Source organism: Mesoplodon densirostris, chromosome 12, assembly GCF_025265405.1.
Source record: "Mesoplodon densirostris isolate mMesDen1 chromosome 12, mMesDen1 primary haplotype, whole genome shotgun sequence".
NCBI classification, from domain to species: Eukaryota; Metazoa; Chordata; class Mammalia; order Artiodactyla; family Ziphiidae; genus Mesoplodon; species Mesoplodon densirostris.
The window spans coordinates 90,276,135-90,303,261 of record NC_082672.1 but is presented as its reverse complement, the minus strand read 5'-3'; the positions used below and the strand labels follow the sequence as shown (position 1 = coordinate 90,303,261).

The window sequence follows — 27,127 nt, the reverse complement described above, 5'->3', positions numbered from 1 at the left end:
TAACCCAAGGATGTACCTCCTTCTAGGGGCTGGGACAAGCACTGGTGCCTCCTAGTTAGGGACTATCACTCCTTCCCACTCTGTGAAGTCTGGAGCTTTGCTTCTTCAGGTGTAAGGAGACTTCCTGTGTGGAAAGAGCCTGGTGTTTGTGTGTCACCCCAATAGTACACTTTCTTTTCTCTTTCGAGACCCACTCATTCATCTCACACTCATTTTCCTCTCCCTCTGCCCCTCACCTCCACTTCCTGATAATTTTTTTCTCTATCTTTATGCTTTCCTTCTTGACTTGTTTCTTTCATCTTGTCAAGATGCACTTTATTCCTCCTAATGAATGGAAGGATATTAGTCTGAATTTACAGTACAAATAACCCCAAGCCCAGAAGCAGGCCAGCCCACGTTCAGAGGATGCCTGTACCCTCACCTCCACGGGCCCATGCTTCCTGAATCCCAGTCTCTGGGGATGGGATCGAGGCCTCTCCTTGGAAGCAAAACCAGCAGGTGTCTTGAGAAACCCTTGCATCAATGCCGCCTCCTTCTAGGGCAGGGACTCTGTCCTTTTCATCTTTGTCACTTGGTCCCCAGAATAGTGTTTAATAAAAAGTAGGTGCTCAGTAACTTCTTGTTGAAAGAAGAACTAAACTAATGGCCAAATTGAATAAATAATGAAGTATCAGCCCTGGGCGAAACAGTAAAAATGTATTCAGTTTTTCAGCCTATCACGTTTATCAAATTTTGCCTGTCATCCCAAAGCACCAACACCTTCCATTATACCCTGACCTCAGTGATCCTAATAAAACGTTCCATTGAGTCCTTATCCCACAAACCAAATATGTTGATTCCGTAATTTGCTTTTCAAAAATTTTACTAAAACATAATTGCTCATTTTCTCTTCATCTAGGGTCTCTGTGCCTTTTATGATGACAGCTCCCTAATATGATAAATAAATATGTATATTTGGTAATTGTATAAGGGTAAAAGAGTTTCCTGAGAGCATTCTCCCTCTCCTTTTAGGTCTTGTGGATTCATTTGAATAGTGTTTTCAGAAAACATGGGTATTCAATGTCTTTGCCCTGATCCCCTGGTGAGACCCAGATAACAAAGGCTGCAGGCTTCCTGGGAGGAAACCTCAGCAAAAAAAATTGGGAAAATTTATTGGATAAAATAAAGTATTTGATTTGTAACACCTGTTATAAATAAGAAATTGGCCCTTGCAACTTCTGTTGTTGTTTTTTTTTAAAGGCACTTACTACTATGGTTATTCTCAATATTTCTCATATATTTAAAACTAAGCATGCATTTCATGTTATGGTTTATAAAATAAATTTTAAGCTGGAAAGAAAAATCTTTTACTTTTGAAAAAATGACTATTAAAATCTTATTAATTACAAAGTGAATTTTTATCTTTTGTTTTAGCCATCAAAGAATTTTTAATATGGTTTATATTTTTCAAATTCTATAAATATATGATATTTTTATATAGGCCTGAATACTGCATCACTTTTTCCAACAGGCAAAAAAAGTGTGTTTTTAAAAATATAAACCCATCTAAATAAATATAAACTAAAATTTATCTTGACAAAGATGACTGTGAAATAAGAATAAGTGAGCCAGGTTACTAAAACTCAAAATTCAAAAGGTAGGCCAAAAAATAAGATAATAATGAAATTAGAAAGCTGCTAACATGTTGAGACAGAAGTTTGGGATCCCAGTGGAAAGAAAAATCAAGAAAGCTTATGGTCATGAAAAGATGCTCAACACCATTAATCATCAGGGAAATGCAAATCAAAACCACAATGAGATATCACCCACACATGTCAGCATGGCTATCATCAAAAAGAACAAATGCTGGTGAGGAGGTGGAGAAAAGGAAATCCTCATACACTGTTGGTGGGAATGTAAACTTATGCAGCCACTGTGGAAAACAGTTACGGAGATTTCTCAAAAAACTAAAAATAGAACTACAGTATGACCCAGCAATTCCACTCCTGGGTATATATCCAAAACAAAAACAAAAAACAAAACACCCAAAAACACTAATTCAAAAAGATACAAGTACCCCAATGTTCATAGCACCATTACTTACAATTGCCAAGATATGGAAGCAACCTAAATGTCTATCAACAGATGAGTGGATAAAGAAAATGTGGCATGCATATATATATATATATATATATATATATATATATATATATATATATATATATATATATATAGGAATACTACTCAGCCATAAAAAAGAATGAAATTTTTCTATTTGCAACAACATGGATGGACATGAAGGGTATTATGCTAAGTGAAATAAGTCAGACAGAAAGACAAATACTATATGATATCACTTATATGTGGAATCTAAAAAAGTACAACAAACTAGTGACTAAAAAAACAGAAATGGACTCACAGATATAGAGAGCAAATTAGTGGTTACCAGTGGGGAGAGGGAAGAAGGGAGGGGCAATATAGGGGTAGGGGATTAAGAAGTATAAAATACTATGTATAAAATAAATAAGCTACAAGGACATACTGTACAACATGAGGAATATGGCCAATATTTTATAATAACTATAAATGGAATATAACCTTTATAAATTGTGGGGTACTTCCCTGGGGGTCCAGTGGGTCAAAGACTCCATGCTCCCAATGCAGCGGGCCTGGGTTCGATCCCTGGTTGGAGAAGTAGATCCTGAATGCATACCGCAACTAAGAAGTCTGCGTGCTGCAACTAAAGATCCTTCGTGCCACAACGAAGATCCCTCATGCTGCAACTAAGATCCGGTGCAGCCAAAATAAATAAATAAATATTATCAAAAGTAAAAAATAAATTAAAATTGTGAATCACTATGTTGTACACCTGAACCTTATATAACATTGTACAACAACTATACCTTAATTAAAAAAAGAGAGAGCTTATGGAATTCATTTCTCGAATCTTCATTTAAAAAAGAGATTTTCGGTCTTCCCTGGTGGCGCAGTGGTTGAGAGTCCGCCTGCCGATGCAGGGGACGTGGGTTCATGCCCAGGTCCGGGAGGATCCCACATGCTGCGGAGCGGCTGGGCCCATGAGCCATGGCCGCTGAGCCTGCGTGTTCGGAGCCTGTGCTCCGCAACGGGAGAGGCCACAACAGTGAGAGGCCCGTGTACCGCAAAAAAAAAAAAAAAAAAAGAAAAGAGAGATTTTCCCTAGTGTGGAATGACTTACATGGATTGTTATCAGAAGGCAAGAGCATGTACTAGATAAACATTTGAGTATCTTTGGCCCAACAGGCCTTTCGTCCTATTCATGTGGTCCTGGTATTTCAAACTAGATCGTTAACTTATTTTTTTTCTGTAATATATAAAGCATTGACGTATATACACTACCAAATGTAAAATAGATAGCTAGTAGGAAGCAGCTGCATAGCATAGGGAGATCAGCTCGGTGCTTTGTGACCACCTAGAGGGGTGGGATAGGGAGGGTGGGAGGGAGGGAGACGCAAGAGGGAAGGGATATGGGGATATACGTATACATATAACTGATTCACTTTGTTATAAAGCAGAAACTAACACCCCATTGTAAAGCAATTATACTCCAGTAAAGATGTTAAAAAAAACCAACAACGTGCATTTTACATTTAGTGTCCAAGCTTTGGTGATAGTCAACTACATTTAAATCAATAAATTATTTTACTTGCAGTTAGACCACATGAAGTTTGGTTCTTCTGAGCATGGCTTGAGGGGTTCGGTTTCTGACCCTGTGACAGTGTTGGTGGACACTGGTTCATTTTCTTCTTCTTTTTTAACCCAATAGGAATTAAATATAATGGAGCTACATTGAACAGAATAGTCTGTACTTATAGCTTTATTTTTTTCAGGCTCCCATAGAAATAACTCCTAAGAAGAAGACAACATCCAATAATAAAAAGACTAGGAACATGGACTCCAGGTTCACATATAGGAAACATACACATCATTCAAGACCGAATGTGTTCAATACACATAAAAAATGTCTTTTATCTTATTAAGGAAAAAAGAAAATAACTTAGCAGAAATGTACACCTGAGTTTTTCCATGACAAGCATGGTGTACGCTCTCTTCTATTCACTAGCTCAGCTCTGAATAAGGACTTGCAAGGGCTGAGGCGGGGCCACCCTGGAGAGGCGCTACAATCCTTGTCACACAATGTTCTGTTGCCACAGAGTCCACAAGCGGTTGCGGTGGAAGGCAACGTACTGAAAAACGCACTAATGCAGAAATGTGTGTAAGGCATTATAGGAATATGGAGGTTGAGTATGCAGCTCAGCTTGTGAAGGCACCGGGGCAGGGGCTGAGGCTCTCAGGTGTCCTGCTTGTATACATCCTGCTGAGGATTTGCTTAAGTCCTGCTTCAGGACTTAATCCTGAAGTTCATGAGACTTCTTTAGAGAGTTTGACATGGAAGGGTCTGATCAGAACGCTTTTCTAGAAAAATCACTTTGGTAACCATGTAGAAGACAGATTCGAGAGCAGTGACGGTGGAAACAGGGAAATGAGTTAAGAGGCTATCCAGGAGAGAAATGGCGATGACCTGAGATAAGACAGAGCCAGACAGGCAGGGAGCGGTGGGAAGAAGGGGAAGTATTCAGGAAGCATTAGGAAACCGGCGGACGGCCTGTGGGGAACACGGGAAGGGAAGGCATCCAAATGGAGTCAGCTGCTCTGCTTTGGACATCTGGTTTCCTTTGGGTCCGTGGTCTTATAGAGATACCAGCTTGGGAGGAGGGATGGTGAGGTCAGTTTTCCATGTCACTATTGTTGCTTGAAAATTTCTTTGTACAACTGAGCCTCAAAACCTATTTCTGTGTCAGTCAGGATAAGTTAGATGATATTGTAAAAACAAATCACCCAAGGTTTTAGCGACTTAAATACAGTAAAGGTGAATTACTCCTCTAGGCTATATATCCATCGTGGGTCAACTGGGAGTGCCATGTTACCCCAGTGCAGGGACCTTCTCACAGACTAGCTGCCACCTGAAGCACTGTCTGGTGCTGTGGCAAACAGAAGGAAAAAAGTGGCCAAGTGTGCAGTGACTCTTAAAGTTTCCTGCCAGAAGTGACACATCCTATAGCTACTCAGTTCACGAGCCAGAGAAGGTCCCATGGCCACATCCAACTTCAGAAGGGCAGGGAAGTGCATCCCTACCCCATGCCTGTAACCCAGGGGCTGGGGGAGAGTGAAATGTTTGGAGAGGAGCACTGATGGTGACACTTTCTAGTCTATAATCATTATCGAAGAAGACTCGTTGCCAGTTATATGCAGATCCATGAGAAGAACAGACCCTAAAAGGGTTGCCTATAGACCTTAATGGTCTTTCAGTCTCGACCATTTGGTTTAATAGTATATTTAGTTCATTCAGGGAAAGAATACTTTTCATTAGTATTTGCCCACTGTGTAATCTGGGTACACTCTTTCTCCCTAGCCCAACAATAGGAATCCTACCTCATTCCAAGCTTGCTTTAGTCACTCAACAAATATTGACTATCTACCACATGCCAGGCACTAGGGATACAGGAATGAACAAGGCAGACATCAGACAACATCCCTATCATATGGCTTAAGGTCTATCAGGAAAAATAGAAATTAAATAATTAGACAAACAATTATTTACTTATTGTTGCAATAAGAACTGGGAAGGCAAATATGATGTGCAATGAAAATCTAAGAACGGGGGACAGTTTGGAGGGTGAGGGGCATCAGCTGGCTGGAAAGTGGGTCAGGTAAAAGTCCAGTCCAGGGAATGGTTACAGGCAGAGAGAAATGCTTGTAGGAAAGCCACTGGTATTCGAGAGAGAACTGAAATAAATCCAGCATGGCTGGGGCATAGTAAGCAACAGAAAGGGGCAGGGGGCTGGAGTTGAGACAGGAATGAGATCACAGAGGTTGTCGTAGAGCAAATTAAGGAGATGGCACATTACACTAAAGGCACTAGGAAATGATTGAAGTTTTAGGCAGGGGAATGACATCACCCTCATACAGACATATGAGGGCTGCTCAAAAGGAAATTTACAAGAGGAATTAATGTGTTGGACACCATAGTGGCTCATTCATCTTCAATTCTTTTTATTTTTATTTTTTGGCCATGCCACACTGGATCTTAGTTCCCCCACCAGGGATCAAACTTGCACCCCCTGCATTGGAAGCACGGAGTCCTAACCACTGGACAGCCAGGGAAGTCCCATCTTCCTCAAGTCTTTACTTATATGTCCCTCCTCCATGAACCCGCCACCTTTTACCACCCTTTCTAAGATTACAGCCCCATCTTCCCACATTAGCCTCCAGATACCACTTGCTCTTCTCTTTTTCCATTGCACTTGTCCCTTTCTAACATTTTGATAATTTACTTATTTATTAGTTTATTTTCTGTCTTCTCTTCTAGAATGTAAGCTCCACTGGGGCAAGGATTTTTTTTTCCTAGAAAGTGCCTGCCACATGGATTCTCAACAGATATTTGTTGAGTTAATGGTATATCACATTATTATTTAAAGCTATATTGTAAGATGGCATATCTACCAGTGTTTATACTTCAATATACTTTGTTTAAAATAACTGTTTCCTAACTAGGCAAAGCATGGATGGTGATTTGATTCTTGAAAATTGCTGCTGCAGCAGAAATGCATCATCTCCTTACTCAAGTGTATGGGAAAATGTTTTTAGTTGATCAAATATCAAAACACTGAGCAAATTTTAGGAAGAAAAGATTATGAAACATGGTCAGAAATCATGAGTCACTGTGACAGCTTAGCTATTTTACAATGTTGCTACATATAACAATCAAAATATTCTGCTGTGCTGACTAAATTATAGTATTTTCACAACACAGGAGTGATTAACCCTTTAAACCTACTTTTGAAACACGATTGTAGCCTTACTTGAAGGTGTTTTAAGGACTAATGTGCAGTTGGCAAATTATAGCTTGTGACAATGTCTAGAATTCCTCGGAGAAAAGCCAGTTGAGTTGCAAAAAGGGCTGGGAATTCTCCCTTTAATTTCCCTGTGTACCTGACCTCATATAATCAGAGGGATCTGAAGAGTTTCCAAGCTTATTTCACCAACAAAATTTTCCAGGAAAAATCATTTCCACTGTCAGTGCCATTACTACCCATGATTTCCCATTCATTCATTTATTAAACTCATTTAATGAACATCTATTACATTTTTGGCACCATGGTAGATATTGGTCCATTCATTTATTAGCTCGCTCATCAAATATTTATCTGCATTGAGGAGGGACAGATTTTAAGAGGTAAAATGGGACAATTGTATAGTCAGGAAATTATTTGTAAAAAAAAAAAGGGGGGGCTTCCCTGGTGGCGCAGTGGTTGAGAGTCCGCCTGCTGATGCAGGGGACACGGGTTCGTGCCCCGGTCCAGGAAGATCCCACGTGCCGTGGAGTGGCTGGGCCCGTGAGCCATGGCCGCTGAGCCTGCATGTCCAGAGCCTGTGCTCCGCGATGGGAGAGGCCACAGCAGTGAGAGGCCCGCGTACCACAAAAAAAAAAAAAAAAAAAAAAAATGAGAAGGCTTAGGTAAATAGAGGAAGATATATTTAACTTTCATTTTAAAAAACACATTCAGTTAGCTCCAGTTTTAAAAGTTATTTTGGCCAAAAGGAAGACAATGAGATTATAATTGGAAATCTTCTTTGCAGTAAACATATATAGATATGTTAAACCAAATATAAACACCAAAAATAATTACATTACTTCATTTATATGTCTAGCACTATAAAGAAATTTGATTGCATATTATTGTCTACTTTCCAAACCACTTGAAGACAGCTCTCACATGAAACTATAGTGCAAGATAATAAGACTAAAACACGGCAAAGTTCTCACTGAGCTTGGTTTCTTGCCTCTGCACCCATTTTTGGAAATGGGGTTCTTTTACTCATCCTTGCAGAATGAGTGTGATTCCAAATCTGAATCAGTGGGTAGTATTAAAGAATGACTTTTAATCCCTGCTCTAGAATTTCTCTTTCTAGCACTCCCGCCCCTGCCCTTGACCTGCTAACTGGGTTCTGCTTCCCCATAATACACTTGACTGGATAACTAGGTATTGCCTGCTTGGTCCTAGGCTCACCAAGGTTAATGAACACTGAGCATTTTCTGGCATGTTGAATGTTCCCCTAATATGTGCAATTTGGTTGTAGACACCTGCACCTCAAACACTAGAGATGAGCTGAGATTCATATCCTTTTTTTTCATCCTTCTGTACCTAGATCAGCCTGAATAAAGCACCCAAATATATGCTTTCAATAACAATTAAAGCAATCTATTCTACATAAACTTGCTCATAGTTAATAAAAATGGACATAGCTTGTGCCAGAATATTCTTTCACACATGTAAGAAAATCACTCATTCCACTAACCCAAGATATCCCTCAAGATTATGAAGGTGGGTTGTGTTATTTTATTTCTCAAATGATTCTGCTATTTGCTATTCTTGAAGTTTCCATGTAGGAAGGAATTTCCTGGCCATGGAATGAGCACATCTCTACTGACCTGATCTCAGTCAAGCCTCTGCGAGGTATCCCTACCACAATTAAGACCTTTCATCTACTCTTTGGAGTCAGAGGTCACAGGGCAGTGTTTGAAGACAGATACTTTGGTTTCCTGAATCAAGGAGGCCAAGATGAAGCTGGCAAAATTTAGAATCGGTGAGTTATCAAGCTCCAGAGGTATGGGTCTAACTTTCCAGATGACAGTAACACTTAAACCTATCATAAATGTCATCCAGCCTTTGACATGGTCACTAGGGAGAACAAAGGGGCAACAGAGACTCTGCAGCAATGAGGTCCTTGACTGTGGACAGACCCCTGACATTAAATGATTCTGCTACATGCAGCTGTATGAAATGAAGCAGATGAGGATGAGGACTTGGAAATGCCTCCACCACTGCCAGCTGAAGCTCAGACAACTGCAACTAGAGAAAGCACCAGATGTGTTTTAAGGGCTTATTATGTCTAGTAAGTGGCAAGGCTGTGGGCTATGAGGGGATTATAGCCCGTGAAAGATGATGTACTTAAGTGAATATAATCACCATTAAGTGTTTATAAGCAAGAGATTGTGTATCTGAGGCAGGTCTCAAACAGAAACAGCCACACAAACCATGACTACAGTTGGAAATTCATCAACAATATTTATATACATAGTTCAGAAAGGGCTATGGCTCCCTAATAAGGACTGATTGGTAATGACAATCAATAATATCTCCAGGGGCTTCCCTGGTGGTGCAGTGGTTGAGAGTCCGCCTGCCGATGCAGGGGACACGGGTTCATGCCCCGGTCCGGGAAGATCCCACAGGCCGCGGAGAGGCTGGGCCCATGAGCCGTGGCCGCTGAGCCTGTGCATCTGGAGCCTGTGCTCCTCAACAGGAGAGGCCACAGCAGTGAGAGGCCCGCATACCACAAAAACAAACAAACAAACAAACAAATAAATAAATAGTATCTCCAAATACAAAGGACAGGAACCAGCAATAAACCACACAGCTGCCAAATAAGGTCCCTCACTGGACAGCACCAGGCTAAGGGATAAAGCCCCCAACAAAACTTCAAAGACCAAGCAATAGTATGTGTTACCTGAAAGAAATGTATATCTGCAAAATTTTGTTGCTGACTAATGAGAAATATTTTGATGTCCCTAGGTAACAAAGCTACATAAATACTAAGTTTATTGACTTATTTATTTGATTCCTATTTTATTGCCTATGCCCATGAAATGGAGGCTTTAGGGTTTTCTTGTATGTCAATGTTCACTCTTCCTTATCGGCAACATCCTGAGTGAACTTGACAGGGGCTGTAGAATAAAGTCAGTAACAATGGAAACAAATTGGCTGTCTCTCCACACCTAGTAGATTTAAAAGATGCACCACTGACACTGACTCAGGTGTCATTAAATCAAATGCACATCTCTGGTGACACCCATCTAGAAGCATCTGAAACAGAGACATAACAAGCCTCCAAGTCCATGAGTGATGAATGATGATGCCAGAGAATTTCAAGTTTGGTTCTTATGAATGCATCTAAAATCATTCACAATAATAGAATTAATCCAGTTTTAAGTTGAATAGGACAAAAATTTAAGGTTAAGACATACACTGATCAAGTCAATAATGGCCATAAATTTGGGGAAGCACAACAATCAACTCATTCTTTTTTTTATTAATTTTTATTGGAGTACAGTTGATTTACAATGTTGTGTTAGTTTCGGGTATACAGCAAAGTGAATCCATTATACATACATATATCCAAAGAGCTGGCACTCTGGCATTATTTTTTTTACCTGTCTTCCTCCTTCAAAGTGAAAATGTGATCCTCCATTGAGAAGTTGGTTCTCCAAACTAACATTTTTTTAAAAAGGAAATTATATATTTTGTTTCATTATACTTGTATTTGGAGTTTAATTTGGGAACTTTCTAACGTGAAACTAACATTAGTATTTGAATAAACTATAAATGTAGAGACTTCTAATTTTCTAAACCTCGCATGACAGTCCTCTGTCCTATGTAATGACATCCACATGCCTGAAGCATAAGCCCCTGGACAAAGGAAAGCACCTGAGGCAAGTAGAAACAAAATTCAATATTGTTAAATGCATTATGTGCTAGAAAGAGTAAGGCCTTACTTGTTCCAGCCAAAATTAGTTTAAACAGTAACACAGCAGTCATTCTCATCTGGTTATACTGAACATCAAATAGCCTAAACTTTCCATTTCTCTTTAATGTTCTCTTTACTGGAGAAACAGAAGTGGATGACTGATATAGTTATAGTTGATAATTATACAATTATAATTATAGCTGATCTCTGTAATTACTTTTGCAGGAGAACTTTTGAAACTGACCGGCAATGTGCACATGTTCCAGTTACACAATTTGAGGGAGGGTCAGAACCTTGGGTCTTTTCCTAGTGCACTGCTGTGTTCCTGCATCTGGACAAAGACAAATGCACAGCCTTCTATAATACCCAATATCAAAGACGGCCTGAGTCACTCGCTCTAAGCAACTCAATATAAACTGTAGACAAATACAAACAACAACTGAAAATACAGGAGGTAAAATAACGAGAAGAAAACTTAAAGAAATACACAGTGGGAGGTGAGGCCCACTGGCTCAGCCCTCACATCCTTTTAAGTTAGAAGTTTATTTAGGGAACTTCCATCTCCAGACAAACTTTTCTGCTTAATCCTCTCCTTTTTCAAAGAAAAATCTTCTCACCTCCAAGAATTCCCTTGAAATCATCTCTTTAGATTGGAAAAAAATAGAAAAAAATAGCTGTTCAGAAGAGCATTACTGTGCAAAGACTGTATATGTAAGTGTTTTCTTCTCTAGTTTACTGAGAATAATAGAAGCTCAGTTCAACCTATGATGATATTTGAAATAATCTGGTTTCATGTCTCAGGAACTAGGTAAATTCTTAGTTTATTTTCTCACTTTAGAAATGATACTAGTTGAATAATGTATTTATCAGGGAACTGTATAAATTTGAATTTTAGTTCCAAATTAATAAAATAAAATAATAAAAATATAATGTAACATGACCATATATTAATCCATGAACAATTCCATTACTCCATGAACAATTCTGAGTACTATTACTCAGAATCCATTACTCCACGAACAATTATGAGTACTATTACTCAGAATCCATTACTCCATGAACTATTCTGAGTACTATTACTCAGAATCCATTACTCCATGAATAATTCTGAGTACTATTACTCACATTTATTGGGCTTTTAATGTGCATCATACACTGTGCTATGGGCTTTGTATGCCATTGTCTCATTTGGTGGTAATAACAAGTTGTTGAGGTGGATGTTATGATCATGCCTATTTAACAGATGAGGAAACTAAGCCTTAAAGACTACAGAATTTGCCCAGTCATACAGCAAATAAGGGCCAATGCAAGGGATTCAAACCAATACTATAACCTAAGATATTAGCTGCTACACTTCCCAGCCCATAAATTTCTAAAAAGGACTTTGCTGACTAAAAAGCTAATTAATATTCTGACATGAGAGTCTACTGTAATACTATCATATCTTTATCAGAAGAAATGAGTACAGTGGAAAGAACACTGGATTGGAAGTTGGACGTGTGGGGTTTAGGATTTGTTATGCCATTATCTCACTGTGATAGAGGGAAAGTCACTTAAACTCTCAAGTCTTAAATGTCCTTAATTGTAAAAATAAGAGACTAACAGAGGATTTGGGAAAGATTTGCAGATCATGTGCAACTCGATCTGGGGTCTTGAAGGATGAGTAGGAGTTTACCTAGTATGTGAGAGAGACTATTCCAACCAGAAGAAATGGTGCACTGTGTTATTTTAATTTATGCTCAAGCAGTTTTTTGCTAATTTTGGGGGCACTTCTCCATGAGACCTAAGTGAATCACTTAACCTCATACTTTGAGAGTATAGGTTTCTCTCTATAGGTCCTTCACAAGGGTTTACTTCTGTGTGTCACTGTGGTAGTTGGTCCCCAAATGAACCTTCCAGTAACAGTCTCTTCCCCTTGAATCTGGGCTGTCTGTGTCGCTTGCTTTTGATCAATAGAATATAAGAGAACTGATGCTGCATGACCTTGGAGTCAGATCACAAGAAAACTTATAGCTTCCACCTAGGTTTCTTGGAGAACTCACCTTGGGATGTTCCCTCTTGGAAGCCAGCCAGCATGCAAGAAATGTGACTACCCTGGACCACGTTCCCATGAGGAGCCCAAGCCACATAAAGATAACTTGTGTTGGTGCTCTGGTAGAAACCTCAGATGAGCTCTCAGTGAGCGGCCAGTGTCAAGTGCCAGGCATGAGAGTGAATAAGCCATCTTGGACAACCCAGCGGGGACTTCCGATGACCACAGCCCTGGCTGTCATCTGATTGCAACCACATGAAAGACTTCAAAGGAGAACTACCCAGCAGAGCCTTGTTAATTTACAGAACTGTGAAAGAGAATAAGAAATTGCTTTTTTAAGCCAAAGATTGTTGTACAACAGTAAGTAACCGGAACAGCCACATGAGATTTAAAACAGGGAAGCAAAATGAAAACACCATATTTAAATTATTCTAATTGTTATCATGCATTAAAATGTACATATTCCTTCAAAGATGCTTATTGTCATGGAATTCATTCCTAGACTGATTATGAAGCAGAACCAACTTAATAAATATGTTTGTCCTGTCTTGGAATATACTGTCTCTTCATTTACTTCCATTCTTAAATAAGTTGAATGGTTTCATGGATGAAATGTTATATTTCCTGGGATGATGTAGTTGCTTGAATCTCAATCTTACTGATATTTCATGCAACCTACTGTTTTCTTGCTATGTTAGAATGCTCATCAGTTTCATGGTCTCTTTCATTTGCCATCTTATAAAAGAGAAGTGAGACTTCCCTGGCAGCACAGTTGTTAAGAATCTGCCTGCCAATGCAGGGGACATGGGTTCGAGCCCTGGTCTGGGAAGGTCCCACATGCCATGGAGCAACTAAGGCCATGCGCCACAACTACTGAGCCTGCACTCTAGAGCCTGCGAGCCACAACTACTGAGCCCACGTGCCACAACTACTGAAGCCTGTGCACCTAGAGAGCGTGCTCCACAACAAGAGAAGCCACTGCAATGAGAAGCCCACGCACCACAATGAAATCCCAATGCAGCCAAAGATTAATTAATTAATTAATTTTAAAAATCATTTAAAAGAGAAGCAATCTTTTCGTCTTTGTAAATTAAGTACATTCAGGATATCAAAATTTGCTTTTTGTTGTCGGTTGCTTTTGAGTTTGGACAGACATGTCACATTTTGTATGTGGAGGGGGATATATTCCAATATAGTTATATTTGCACCTCATGTGTTTTTTTCTGCTTTGTCAGAAAAGCATCCCTGGAATAAAATCTCTCTACAGTTTTACCTGAAGAACACATTAAGTTTTTAGAGAAAAATGCAAATTCCACTTCCACCTCAGGTCGTTGCCTGAGGCAATCAGATTGTCCTTAGCTTTAGTTCTGTTTCTTGTACTCACTGTATCTTACTCTTGTGTCTTAAAGACATTTGCCCTCACATGTTGGTGTAAATTGTTGATCTACATGTAATTATTGTTGGTTTGTTTTTTCTTTATTAAATCTGATACTCAGAAGAAAATATGTATTAAATCAGAGATACAAAAAAGAATGTATATGGTGACATATATGTAGATTGGTTCAGAAAACAATAAGTGCAATGTATTTTTAAAAAACATGTTTTGGATATCTATGTATTTAACTTCTTTTCTGACCACTGAGAGAGATCAAAAAACCTTTCCATTTTAAAAAATATTGAATGTCAGTACTTATTCTTGCTTCAGATTTGTTGAATATTATTTATTATGTCCTTGGGCCTTCACAGGGAATATATTGACAAGGAATCCTTTTTCTTTCTCTCAATGTACTTCTTTTAGTCAATTTTCTTTCCTTCAACTTTCATGGTTGAAATTTCTAAGTTTTTCTGGAGATAAGAACATGGCATTTCTTAATCTTTGCCACTGGAAATATGCTACTATTTTCAAAGCTTAGGAAGATTTTCTTCCAAAACAACCAATTACATTTCAAAAGTTGGTTTTACCCTTGACATGATTCACTAATTTGCATATGATACTTCCATTGTAGGGAGATTTTCAAACATTTTTCTGCTACCACCCATGACAGAAGGATGTTCATGTGTGGGATACTCTCCCATGTATAGTAACAGAGACACGATTAGCATACTGAAGACAGACTATGGCTTTCCATACTTCCCATGCCATGTGTACATAATTTACTGTATGCAATATCACACTATTATAGGATTACAATGAATCCACTCCAATTTATTTTTGAAAAGTGTATCACTCACAGATTGTATTATTTTAACCATTATTGGAATCATGTTACTTGCTCACAATCTCTCAACTAATAACAATGTATATGACCCAACATCACTTTTGGACTATGGGAGAACCAGTATTCTACACTATTTCCTTATTTCGTGACAATTGTATAATTTATTGGCATAATGTTCATAACAATCTCTTATCCTTTTAGCATCCATAAGACCTATCCTCTCTTTCATTATTATCATTGAAAATTTGTGTTATCTCTCTTTTTCCTTTCTGGCTAGGGATCTTATCTGTTTTATTGATCATTTCAAATAAACAGATTATGGTTTCATTGAATTTCTCTATTATTTGCCTTTATTCACTTTCATTGATGTTTACTTTTATCTTTATTATTTCTTTCTTTCTGCTCATGCTTAGTTTCATTTCTTCTTTTTCTCGTTTCTTAGGTGTTTTTCATTCTTTAAGGTATCTTAATGCTATAAATTTCCCTCTAATTTCTTCTTTACCTGCATCCCACAAGTTTTGATATGTAGCATTTTAATTATATTTAATTCAAAGTAATTTCTAAATTTCTTACGGGGAAGTTAGACCCATGGGTTGTTTGGAATGTGTTAATTACCAAACATGTAGGGATTTCCAGATATCTATTTGTTATTAAATTTTAGTTAAATTCCACAGTAGTAAGAGAATGCAGTTTGTATAATAGTAATCCTTTTAAATTTATGAAACTAGCTTTATGGTCCAGAGTGTGGTCTATCATGATAACTATTCCATGCGCACTTGAAAAGAATGTATTCCACTGTCGTTGGGTGGAGTCCTTTATAATTGTCAATTAGGTCAAATTGATTGATATGGTTATTTCAAGTCATCTGTAATCTTTCTGTCCACCTGTGCTATCAGTAGAAGAGTGTTGAAATCCTCAAGTATAATTGTGGATTTGCCTATTTCTCCTTTCAATGCTATTCGTTTTTGCTTCAGCCCATTTTGAAACTCTTCTCCTCAATATATATATAGGTAGGATTCTTACATATGCTTGGGGAATTTTTATCTCTACGAAATGTGCCTCTTTAACACTCCTAATATTCCTTATTGTGTAGTCTGTTCTGTCTGATAATATTGCCACTCCAGCTCTTTTTATCAGATTTATTGAGGTTTAATTTACATACAATAAATTCACCAGTTTTAAGTGTACAATTTGATATGTTTTGAGAAATACATGCAGTTGTGTAACTATCATCACAATCATGATATCCAACTTTTCCATCACTCCAGAAAAGTTTCCTTCTGCCGCTTTGCAGTCAATCTCTTCCCCCATCCCTGGCAGCTGACATGCTTTGTTTCTATAGTTTTGCCTTTTTTAGAATGTTATATAAAGAGAATCACAGCTATAAGTAGCATTTGAGGTGGGGCTTCTTTGATGTAGCATAATACATTTGAGATTCATCTATGTTGTTAGTTCCTTCCTTGTTATTGCTTAGTAATATTCCATTTTGTTTATCCATTTACCGCTAGAATAACACTCTTCCAGTTCGGAGCCACTATATAAATCTTTTACAAAATGGGAGGACAAGGTTTTGAATGGAAGTGTGTTTTTATATATTTCTTTTGTTTAAATATCTAGGTGTGGTATTGCTAGATATGGTAAGACTAGCATTTGAATCCTGACAAAGATAGTCTTGGGCTGCCTTTCTTTAATTGTCAAGCTTGCAATTAATGCTAGAATCAGTCCCAACAGTAACAAAATCACGATTCATACTCAACACTGTACCAGGTGTAAGAGAATACACAACAAAACCTTGATATATATAGGTAGACATTTTAAAGCCTCCAGGCCTAATAGAGGCCACCTGTAGCCAGGAAACATGGCAAGAAAATTCACAAATGAAGTTCTGATCTTGATTGTACCGTGAGAATTTAAAAGATTTTTTTAGGTTAAGGTAAATAACAGTCTTTGAAAATGTCAACACGTGAAACGTTTAGCATAGCCAAATCCCTGTTTAGAAATCCATGTATACAATTCAAATACACTTAAGACATTCAAACACTATTTAATCGGCAAAAATTACTTAGGGGTACAAAGAGTTTTCCTTGCACACCTAAATGATTACTGTCCTTATGATCTGGGACTCGATTGATGGTTTTGTCAATTTCTCATCCTTGTGGTAGACTTCAGTATGCGTTTCAGACCAAAGTGGCTAGAATTAACTGCCCACCCCAGACCCCAGCTAAACCAGAGACAAGTAGAGGAGCTCCAAGGAGTTGAGGACGCACAGGTAACGGGCGCGGTTGGCCAGCAGAATCTGACATTTTAAATCGCCCTGCCCATCAGGGCCTCTGCTGCCTTTGACGGGCGGGCGAGTCAGAGGTAGGGGAGAGCTGGCTGGGCTTTGCCAGGCAGCGCGGGACGACGACCCAGTCGCGGCCTTCACAGCGCTGAACTCCAGGAGCCCACTTGCCCATCTGCGCCAACGCCCCCGGCGCCCCCGGCGCATCCCGCAGTCGGCCGGCAGGTGTGCGTGGTGCGCGCGCACGCAGTGCGTGCTGGGTGCGGGTCCCGAGAGCCGAGAGGCAGCTGGGCGCCTGGCGGAGGGTGGCTGGCTGGGTGAGTGTCGCCCTCCTCGCCTCCCCGCCTCCTCTCCTCGCGCCTGCTGGGGATGCTCGCGCGCGGCGCCCCCTTGCCAGTAGTCTCGCGGTCCCGGGGGGCGGCGTGTGTGAGTAGCTGGGAGGGGGCCGCGAGGCGCTGCGTGGAGAGCTCGCCCGGGTTTGTCCGCCGCCGTCACCTGACTCGTCGGAGCAGCCACAGCTGAGGTGGGGGCGGGGATGGAGACGCAGCGCGGAGGGCTGGAGAGACACGGCGGCGGGCGGGTGCAGCTGGCTCCTGGGGCCACGGGCGGCGGGCGCAGGGACCGCGGAGCTGAGGGCGGGGGCCGGGCCAGGGCCGGAGGCGGCGCGCAGCGGACACCGGGTCCGCTCGCAGCCGCTCACACCCACCCGACGCTACTTCCCTCGGCGGCCCGGGCTCCGCTCATCCTGCGGCTGGCGGCGCCGCTCCTGGGGCGCGGTGAGTACCGCCGCCCACGCTCGGCCCCCTCCCCGTGCTTGGGCCGCTCGGGGATCCGGAGAGGATAATCCTAGGGCGCGGAGAAGGGCAGCGGCCGGGTGACAGCTCCGCGGCGCGCTGAAGGGCGGGCGGGGGGCTGGGCTGTCAGCCCGTCTCTGCTCCGCTGTCAGGAAGGGCGAGGCGCTGCGAGACTCCGGCGCCTCCGCGGAGCCCTGGGGCGGCCCCTGCGGCGGCGATTTGGGGGCGAAGGGAGGTGGTCCGGGCGGAGGGCTTCGGCGGGGCTTTGGAGACCGCGGCGAGGAAGGAAGGGGAGGCGGGCGCGTAATATGGCGCAACACTAGGATAATCTCTGCCGCGACCGAGGGAGGACGAACCGGTTGCTGCAGCAGCGCGAAGAGGAGGAGGGAGGCGGTCAGGGCTTGGGTATACGATCCATTTTCCGAAGCCTGCGGGCTGCTAGGAGGAGACGCAGCGGCTGGGAGGCGAGAGGTGGGCACACGGCGGGCGCGGCGCCCAGGGCATAACCCCGACGCACGCGGGAGCTGGTCTGGCACCCGAGATAGCTTGCAGGGGAAGTGCTGATGGACGGGGGGGGGGGGGGGGGGCGGCGCGCGGAAGGGTGAGGCGGGCAGCGTCCGGGGGGAGGGGAGTGGGGGGGGGTCGGTCGGGGACATTGTCGCGATGCTGGCACCGGACTCGCGCTAGTCTCGCTCAAGATCTCCTAGACCGCGTCGTTCGAGTGGGGCTTAGCGCGGTGCTGGCTCCGGGAAGGTGGTACCAGGGCGGGGACGGAGAAGAGAGCCACCCTGCGGCTGGAGGAGGCAAGGCCTGGATGCTCGGAGGGTCGGGTCTGCGGCTTAAAGCAGGACCATCTCCCCCTTTTTCCCGCAGAAGAGAAGGCGGTAGACGCGGCCGGAGAAGATGTCGGGCCAAACGCTCACGGATCGGATCGCCGCCGCTCAGTACAGCGTGACAGGCTCCGCTGTAGCCAGAGCGGTGTGCAAAGCCACCACTCATGAAGTGATGGGCCCCAAGAAGAAGCACCTGGACTGTAAGCATCTCTTTATATAAGTGGGACATGCGCACGGCCGAGGCGCCGTGGATACGGGCAGCGCGGCCTGGGCTCTCGGTCGATAATGCTGCAGCCTTCCGACCTACCAATGGGGCTGCCCCTGACCTCGAAATCTCCCACCGTAGAGGTGTCGCCTTGGGTCGGCCCTGAAACCTTGTCTTTGAGCCATTTTTTTCTCCTGTTGACCTCCAAGGTTTTGCTGGAGGAAAAAAAAAAAAAAGATTATATATATATAGATAGATAGATAGATTAATAATTTAAGATACCGTGTTGTAAATTCAGGGTTAGGCGCTTTTCACCTCATTTCCCCCCCTTTCTCCACCCGCCTTTTCCAGTCCACGTTAGAGGAAATCAGGGGTTACACAGTCGTAACAACAGTAACCCCCAAAAATGGATTCATGGAAGGTCAAATTTATCACCCTAGTTGTTTCCTAAATACATTTTGGGTAGTTTTAAAAGTGTCATCTTTTTCGGTGCTACTGCTGAGATTTGGTGCTTGAGTGTGTGTTGTATGTCACCACACCAAACTGAAATAAATTCAAGCTCTTGAATGAGGAAATAGCACATCATAGATAATGGAGATTTCATTTTACCCATCCCGGCACACTTCTTTGTCCCATTCTCAGGAACTGCTGGGCAGAATGACCATGCAGTGGACACAAAATGGATGTGCTTTCCCAGCCTTAGAGATGGTGCAATTTTAGATGAAAACATTCAACTTATAATTTTTTTAAAGTATTTTTTTTATGGGAAAAGGCTTTAATCTAATTTGGAATCTATATATTTCTGAAGTGAATATTTCATTTGATTAACATAGTAAATGTTTAGTTATTTAAGGGCAAATGGGGACACTTAGAAAAAGGCTTTCACCTGCTTTGAGTAGTGAGGCTCCTTATAAGTAAGGCTACATCAGAATATATTCTGTAGTTGCTGTTCAGTCTTTTGGGACCTGCTTAGGATCTGTCCTGCTATGGTGTTCATTGGTAAAGGTCAGTGCTGGCATGAAAGACACAGACAAGTCTAGCCATATCCATTTCCCATCTGGCTTCCTTTGCCCATTTTCTGGTTTTCTTATGCTTGAGTCCTTCCCCAGTGTCTGCCTTGTGCAGCTGAGAATTGACTCTGGTCCTGTTACCTGTTTAAGCAAAGCTTGATGCAGCTTACAGCTGGATATTGTAAGGGTTCTCCAGCCTTGCGAACCTGTTATCTCATAAAGTTGAATAATTTTGCTACTAGAACCTTGCCTGAGGGGGAAACACCATTACTCTTTTCCTGAGGGAATTTTCAACAAAATGTGTTGATTATGGTATCGTGTGTTATACATGCAGTACAGGGTGAGAGAGGTGGCCAGGGACCTGGAAGTGGAAATTATAAATTCATGACCAGCTCGTTTTGCTGCAGCGTGCTGAATCATTTAGCCATCTTTGATCAGTTTCCCCAACTCTGGAAGGATGATTCATGTTTTAAAGGTAGGTGTAGGTGTAGCAAATCCTCATAATAAAAAAGCTATCGGTTATGGATTTGCTCAATGATTTGAGAATGATTGATCAATATATTGATACATTTCAGAGAACACTTACAGGTTTGAGCATTTCATTAAATGTGATTCAGATGAAGACTGACTTTTCCATATCTAGATAGTCACCTTAATCTTTAGATCTTGAAAAGTCTTTTATAAATTTTCCAGGTGGGAGGTTTTTCAGTATCTCCAGCATATGTTAGTGAGTGAAGTGATTCTGAAGACGTGGAACACAGGGGGAAGATTCCTTATTTAAGGAAAGCAGCGGAAGTAGGAACTGGTATTGAGTTAAGAACATGGACAATCATAAGAACTAAACATTTATTGAGCAGTTACTATATGCTGGGCACTGAGCTTTACATTATTAATTTATCATCACTTAAAAGTTTTGGGGAAGGTAATTAACTTTCATACCTTTTAACCCCTGCACTTAACTGCCATGTGTGGTTTATTTAGTAATATTCTCTATTGACAGGGGGGAAAAAGGGAATCAAATGAGCCTGAATGGTCTAATCTTCAAAATACCCATCCTGTTTGCATGGCTTTGTGTGAAATTGAGCATCACAGCCCCACACACTTATTGTAATTTCTATGATATGTGTGCAAAAATGTTAATTCTGTCCTTTAAAAAATGAGCAAAAACCAAGCACTGAGGAGTATTGGTCTTTCTTTTTAACATTTTACTTTTCCAGTAAGACATAAAATAAATTATCTTCGGGCTTCCCTGGTGGCGCAGTGGTTGAGAGTCCGCCTGCCAATGCAGGGGACACGGGTTGGTGCCCTGGGCTGGGAAGATCCCACAAGCCGCGGAGCGGCTGGGCCCGTGAGCCATGGCCACTGAGCCTGAGCGTCCGGAGCCTGTGCTCTGCAACAGGAGAGGCCACAACAGTGAGAGGCCCGTGTACCGCAAAAACAAACAAACAAAGAAAAAAAAAAGTCTTCATAAATTATCTTCACTTAAAGCCAACCTTAGGGTAGAATTTGGAAAGATAGGTATCAAGTTACTGATATGTCCTATTTTAAGAAAACATGATATGGAAAGTCTGAACATATAAATAATGTTGTATGTATATGTACTGCAAGAGGGGATCTTTGCACAGAATTCTTTGTAATGTTCCTTTAAATAACAGTAGACTACCTTAGTAATTTATTCACAGGTGTTCCAATAACACACCAGTTTTAAAAGTGAGTTACACCAGTTATTAAAACATGCAAACATATAACTAAGTTTCACAGGCACTGAAATAATCTTAAGTTTATTTAGTTTTGAAAATATTAAATACTAGTTAGGAGGAAAAGAGTGCAAAATGTAGAGTTGGGGATTTGAAACCAAAAAAGTTTTGTTTTGTTTTGTTTAATTTCTCTTTTAAGTTTATTTTCAATATTCATAATGAAGAGCTTCCTGTTTTTTAGCTGGTATATAGGTCTTTTTTTTCACACATTTGTTGGAGTATAATTACTTTACAATGGTGTGTTAGTTTCTGCTGTATAACAAAGTGAATCAGCTATACATATATCCCCATTTCTTCTCGCTCTTGCCTCTCCCTCCCACCCTCCCTATCCCACCCCTCTAGGTGGTCACAAAGCACCGAGCTGATCTCCCTGTGCTGCTTCCCACTAGCTGTCTGTTTTAGATTTGGTCGTGTATGTATGTCAGTGCTACTTTCTCACTTTAACCCAACTAACCCTTCCCCCTCCCTGTGTCCTCAAGTCCATTCTCTACGTCTGCGTCTTTATTTCTGTCCTGCCCCTAGGTTCATCAGAACCCTTTTTTTTTAGATTCCATATATATGTGTTAGCATATGGTATTTGTTTTCCTCTTTCTGACTTACTTCACTCTGTGTGGCAGACTCTAGGTCCATCCACCTCACTACAAATAACTCAATTTTGTTTCTTTTTATGGCTGAGTCATATTCCATCATATATATGTGCCACGTCTTCTTTATCCATTCATCTGTCAATGAACACTTAGGTTGCTTCCATGTCCTGGCTATTGTAAACAGTGCTGCAATGAACATTGTGGTGCAAGTCTCTTTTTGAATTATGGTTTTCTCAGGGTGTATGCCCAGTAGTGGGATTGCTGGGTCATATGGTAGTTCTATTATTAGTTTTTTAAGGAACCTCCATACTGTTCTCCATAGTGACTGTATCAGTTTACATTCTCACCAAGAGTGCAAGAGAGTTCCCTTTTCTCCACACCCTCTCCAGCATTTATTGTTTGTAGATTTTTTAATGATGGCCATTCTGACTGGTGTGAGGTGATACCTCATTGTGGTTTTGATTTGCATTTCTCTAATGATTAGTGGTGTTGACCATCATTTTCATTGTTGGCAATCTGTATATCTTCTTTGGAGAAATGTCTGTTTAGGTCTTCTGCCCATTTTTGGATTGGGTTGTTTGTTTTTTTTATCTTGAGCTGCATGAGCTGCTTGTATATTTTGGAGATTAATCCTTTGTCAGTTGCTTCGTTTGCAAATATTTTCTCCCATTCTGAGGGTTGTCTTTTCATCTTGTTTATGGTTTCCTTTGCTGTGCAAATGAAACCAAAAAAGTTTTAATTAGTTTGATTTGTATATAACTTTGTAGTTTGGAGTTCATATTAGAAGGTTGTAAGAATAGAGTTTATGGCTCTGTGATTTTCTTTTTTTAAAGACACTGGGTTAATTGAATGGGCTCAGAATCTTTATGAAATATGTACTTAATATTATTTAAAGTACTGGTTCAGAAGATGATTTTTCTCTCTTTGGGTTGATAGGCCACAAAAATTATTGTTAACCATGGTAATTTATAAAATGATGCTTATGATATATGATTTATACATTTGAAGGAATGATTTGTTAACATCTGGAGGCAGAATTACATATAGTAAGAAGGTAGAGAGATAAGCAAACTCTAGACATATATTCTCATATATTTTGTTCTTCTTTTCACTCATAGTATGTTTCTTGAAGGAAAAAAATGTATTCAGAAAAGCTTGACCATAATCAGCAGTTATAGATGAAATTTAAGGGCTATGATTAACCTTAATAATTTAAATAAAGATTATATATTTTAAGGTACTTTTGGATTATGTAAAGCTTTTATTCTGTACTATAATAAGATTGCCCTTTGCACATGAAAATTAAACACCTAACCAGTGTTAGTTTAACATTAGTTTTTCTGGATCCATCTGTACATCCTCACTTCCTTTCCCTTTAACATTGTGTACCTATTTGATAGCACATGAAACATCCAGACTTGTCAAGCATTTACCTTCTTGATTGCGTTACATTAAAAAATGTAAACTGAGGGCCTCCCTGGTGGCGCAGTGGTTGAGAGTCCGCCTGCCGATGCAGGGGATACGGGTTCGTGCCCCGGTCTGGGAGGATCCCATATGCCGCAGAGCGGCTGGGCCCGTGAGCCATGGCCGCTGAGCCTGCGCGTCCGGAGCCTGTGCTCCGCAATGGGAGAGGCCACAACAGTGAGAGGCCCGCGTACCGCAAAAAAAAAAAAAAAAAAAAAATGTAAACTGTTTTACATTTCCATTGCTTTTCCTTTTCTGTTTTGTAATTGATGGCCTAAGGGATAGCCCAAGACAAATAATAAAGTAACAAGATCCAGTAGGGCACCCAGTGCTTTCCCAAGTGCTGCATCAAGGTTAAAGAACAACAAAATGGAGTTGGCCCAGAGTAATACCTGCAGGGAGAATTTGGGAAGTTTTACAGCCCTTGTATAAGATTCATTTTGGTTAATTGCGCTTATGAACAGTTTCTGTGTATGCTATACTTTTAAAATACCCTATTTAAGATTGTCAAAATTCCAAACTTAGACATTACTGTCAACGTCAAACCAAACCTTATGAAAAGCCAAATTGCTTATCAGTAATCCTACTTTTTTCCATTCTAAACCTCTTGTGAGTTTTTAATAATGAGCTTACCCTACATAATAAGCAAGTAATTCAAGTTCTGAATCTTATGTTTGAGAGATATTGGCATTTTATAAATGATTCCTTTCCTCCCAAATTAAGAAAAAATAAGATTGTATTTCTTTTGTTTAAAATCAGACTATCTTTATTGGATACTTTTTAAAAAATACATTTATTTATTTATTTATTTTTGGCTGTGTTGGGTCTTCGTTGATGCTTGCGGGCTTTCTCTAGTTGCAGCAAGTGGGGGCTACTCTTCGTTGCGGTGCACGGGCTTCTCATTGCAGTGGCTTGTCCTGTTGCGGAGCACGGGCTCTAGGCATGCCGGGCTTCAGTAGTTGTGGCACGTGGGCTTCAGTAGTTGTGGTTTGCCGGCTCTAGGCGTGCAAGCTCAGTAGTTGTGGCACGCGGGCTTAGTTGCTCCACGGCATGTGGGATCTTCCCAGACCAGGGCTCGAAACCGTGTCCCCTGCATTGGCAGGCAGATTCTTAACCACTGTGCCACCAGGGAAGTCCAAGATTGTATTTCTTATAAGAACATCTGTTAAAGGGAATGGGAGATAAAAGACTATGTTTTGATTAGAGACAAATATTGGCAAATGACCACAAAATTCCTACTGCTTTTACTTTATTTATAAAATATCTGCTAATAAGAAATTTTGTGAGTAAACATAGAATGAAAATTTAAACCTAAAAATTTATTTGCTTTACATAAGCTTCTTTAGGATACAGTATATAAAATATATTTCAATTTATAGAAGTGCTATTTGCACACTGATTCAGTTGATACCATATCTATCTTTGTGATAACTTATAGAGCTTTCTGTAATGCTAGTATCAAAAATGTAAGCTTAGTTTATTGAGTAAAATTAAGTTGGAACAGTGTATAAAAGTTTACTGAACACTAGGGTAACTCTCAATATGAGAAGTGTACTAACTTGCTGTAAATATATTTTACTTTGATTCCAGTTCTCATTTAACCATTTGTTATTGTCTAAAGAAACCCTTTAATTTTCTATGCCGAGGCATACTCTGTTCCTCCACCTTGATTTCACCGGAAGCCTCAGCCCGTGTGGAGATGGTTTAGAACAGTCTGTGTTATTTTTTAGGTAGTCAAGAAGAGATGAGGGAAATAGACTTCTGAAAAACATTCAAGCTGAGTATCCTTTATACCTTAAATCTGAAGGGGTCCAATCTGTGTGGTCCTGTGACATTCTCAGGTGATGTTCAGCTTCCCAGGAGGGGAGAAAAGAGATCTTGTGAAGTTTAGGGGTTATGACAGGATCAGGAAAAGAAGAGTGACAAGGAGTCTTAGGTATATCTTTGGGTCACTTTAGATTTTTTTTTTCCCATTTGAGATCAGTGTTGTTAGTGGGTACTTTCTTAGAAGCAGTATAAAATTGGTAACTCAAATCAATTTTTTTAGAAGTTACTCTAGTGATTTAAAAGATTGTACACGTGGAAAAAGATGTAAAACTATGGACGTAGTAGGTAAATTCATATCTTAATTGCAATATTAGCTTGATGCATTTTAGATTAAAATCTAGATTTTTCATACATTGCCATATTAGTTTTAATGTTTAACAAATGGCTCCTGAAGTCTTACTTGAAATTTAATCTGTGCACTTAGTTGCCATGGATCTTTCCCTTAGTTTTTCACAAGTAAATATCCTTGAAATATCTTACCTCTTCTCTTCAAATTGATTGATACTGGGATAGGGTGTTCTTTGGAGCTTATCTTGGTTTCAGTAACTTGGTAAAGAAGGTCAGAAGTGGCATATAACCCTGTTCCCTGAGGGCCGAGGATGCTTGAGTTGTATTTTAGGTGACTCAACTCCTGAGCCAGCAACTCCTGAGAGAACCTTCAGTATAATCTTAGTGCACTTAAATAATTTGAAAAGCCACATTTCTTGCCATTAAAAATATTTATTCTTCAGTTTCACTTTGTAAAAATCCTTTCTCTTTACAGAGGAATATATTGTTTGCTTGTAAGGGACATGTTGACTATCTGTTTTTTCTTAGGTGTTTACGTGACATGGAAGTTTATCTTTTGTTCCTCACAAAGGGGAGAATAGTTGAATGGCATACTCATTGTCAATTGCATGGTGACCTATAAGTGCAAAATGATGGTGTCTTCCTTGGAGCAGTTGGGTGAAAGCACAAACCAGAGCGAGAATTGTACCCTGAAGCCCACAGCCCTTCTCTAGCTGTTTTCCTGCTCTCTCTTCATTTGTCCCAAGTGTGTGAGGATCCCCCTGTCCCCCCTCCCTGCCCTCCCATGTGTACATAAGGTTTCTCTATTATGCATCTTTAAGAAGGGTCTAGTGTCTTCTAAAAGATTTTGTGATGTGCCATTCCTGGCTACCCAGGAGAGAGAAGCTAGATCTTTGCTTTCTGTGGTTTTGCTTTGTGGCCTGATCATTTGATTATTCTCCTAGGGTTAGCACTTTTATTTTAAGATATAAGTCTCCTCCTTTCTGCATCAGTTATTCTGTCATCCGTATCTTTAACCTCTCTCTCTAGCTCTCTTATGAAATTTTCGAGTATCTCCATTGAAAACAAACAAACAAACAAAACCTCCTACACACAGCTCTCCTTGGACTCTATGACTTCTTCTAGCAACCAACCTGTCATCCCTTGCTTTTCTTTCACAGCCATGCTTCTTGAAACAGACACTCACGATTCCAAAGAAAATAAGCACAGCTCTAGCTTACTTTGG

General features: G+C 40.6%; 1 protein-coding gene across 12 annotated transcripts in view; it reads left to right on the top strand.

The window, feature by feature from the left end:
- The first annotated feature begins 17,700 nt into the window (after positions 1 to 17,700).
- Positions 17,701 to 27,127, top strand: part of SNAP91 (synaptosome associated protein 91) — a 157,231-nt gene continuing 147,804 nt past the window's right edge. For all 12 annotated transcript variants that reach the window (XM_060114391.1, XM_060114390.1, XM_060114381.1 and 9 more), the window contains exons 1-2: positions 17,701 to 17,913; positions 18,805 to 18,964. In XM_060114391.1, coding sequence (XP_059970374.1) covers positions 18,835 to 18,964 — 130 coding nt within the window. In that variant the 5' untranslated portion in view covers positions 17,701 to 17,913; positions 18,805 to 18,834. The remainder of the gene's footprint in view (positions 17,914 to 18,804; positions 18,965 to 27,127) is intronic.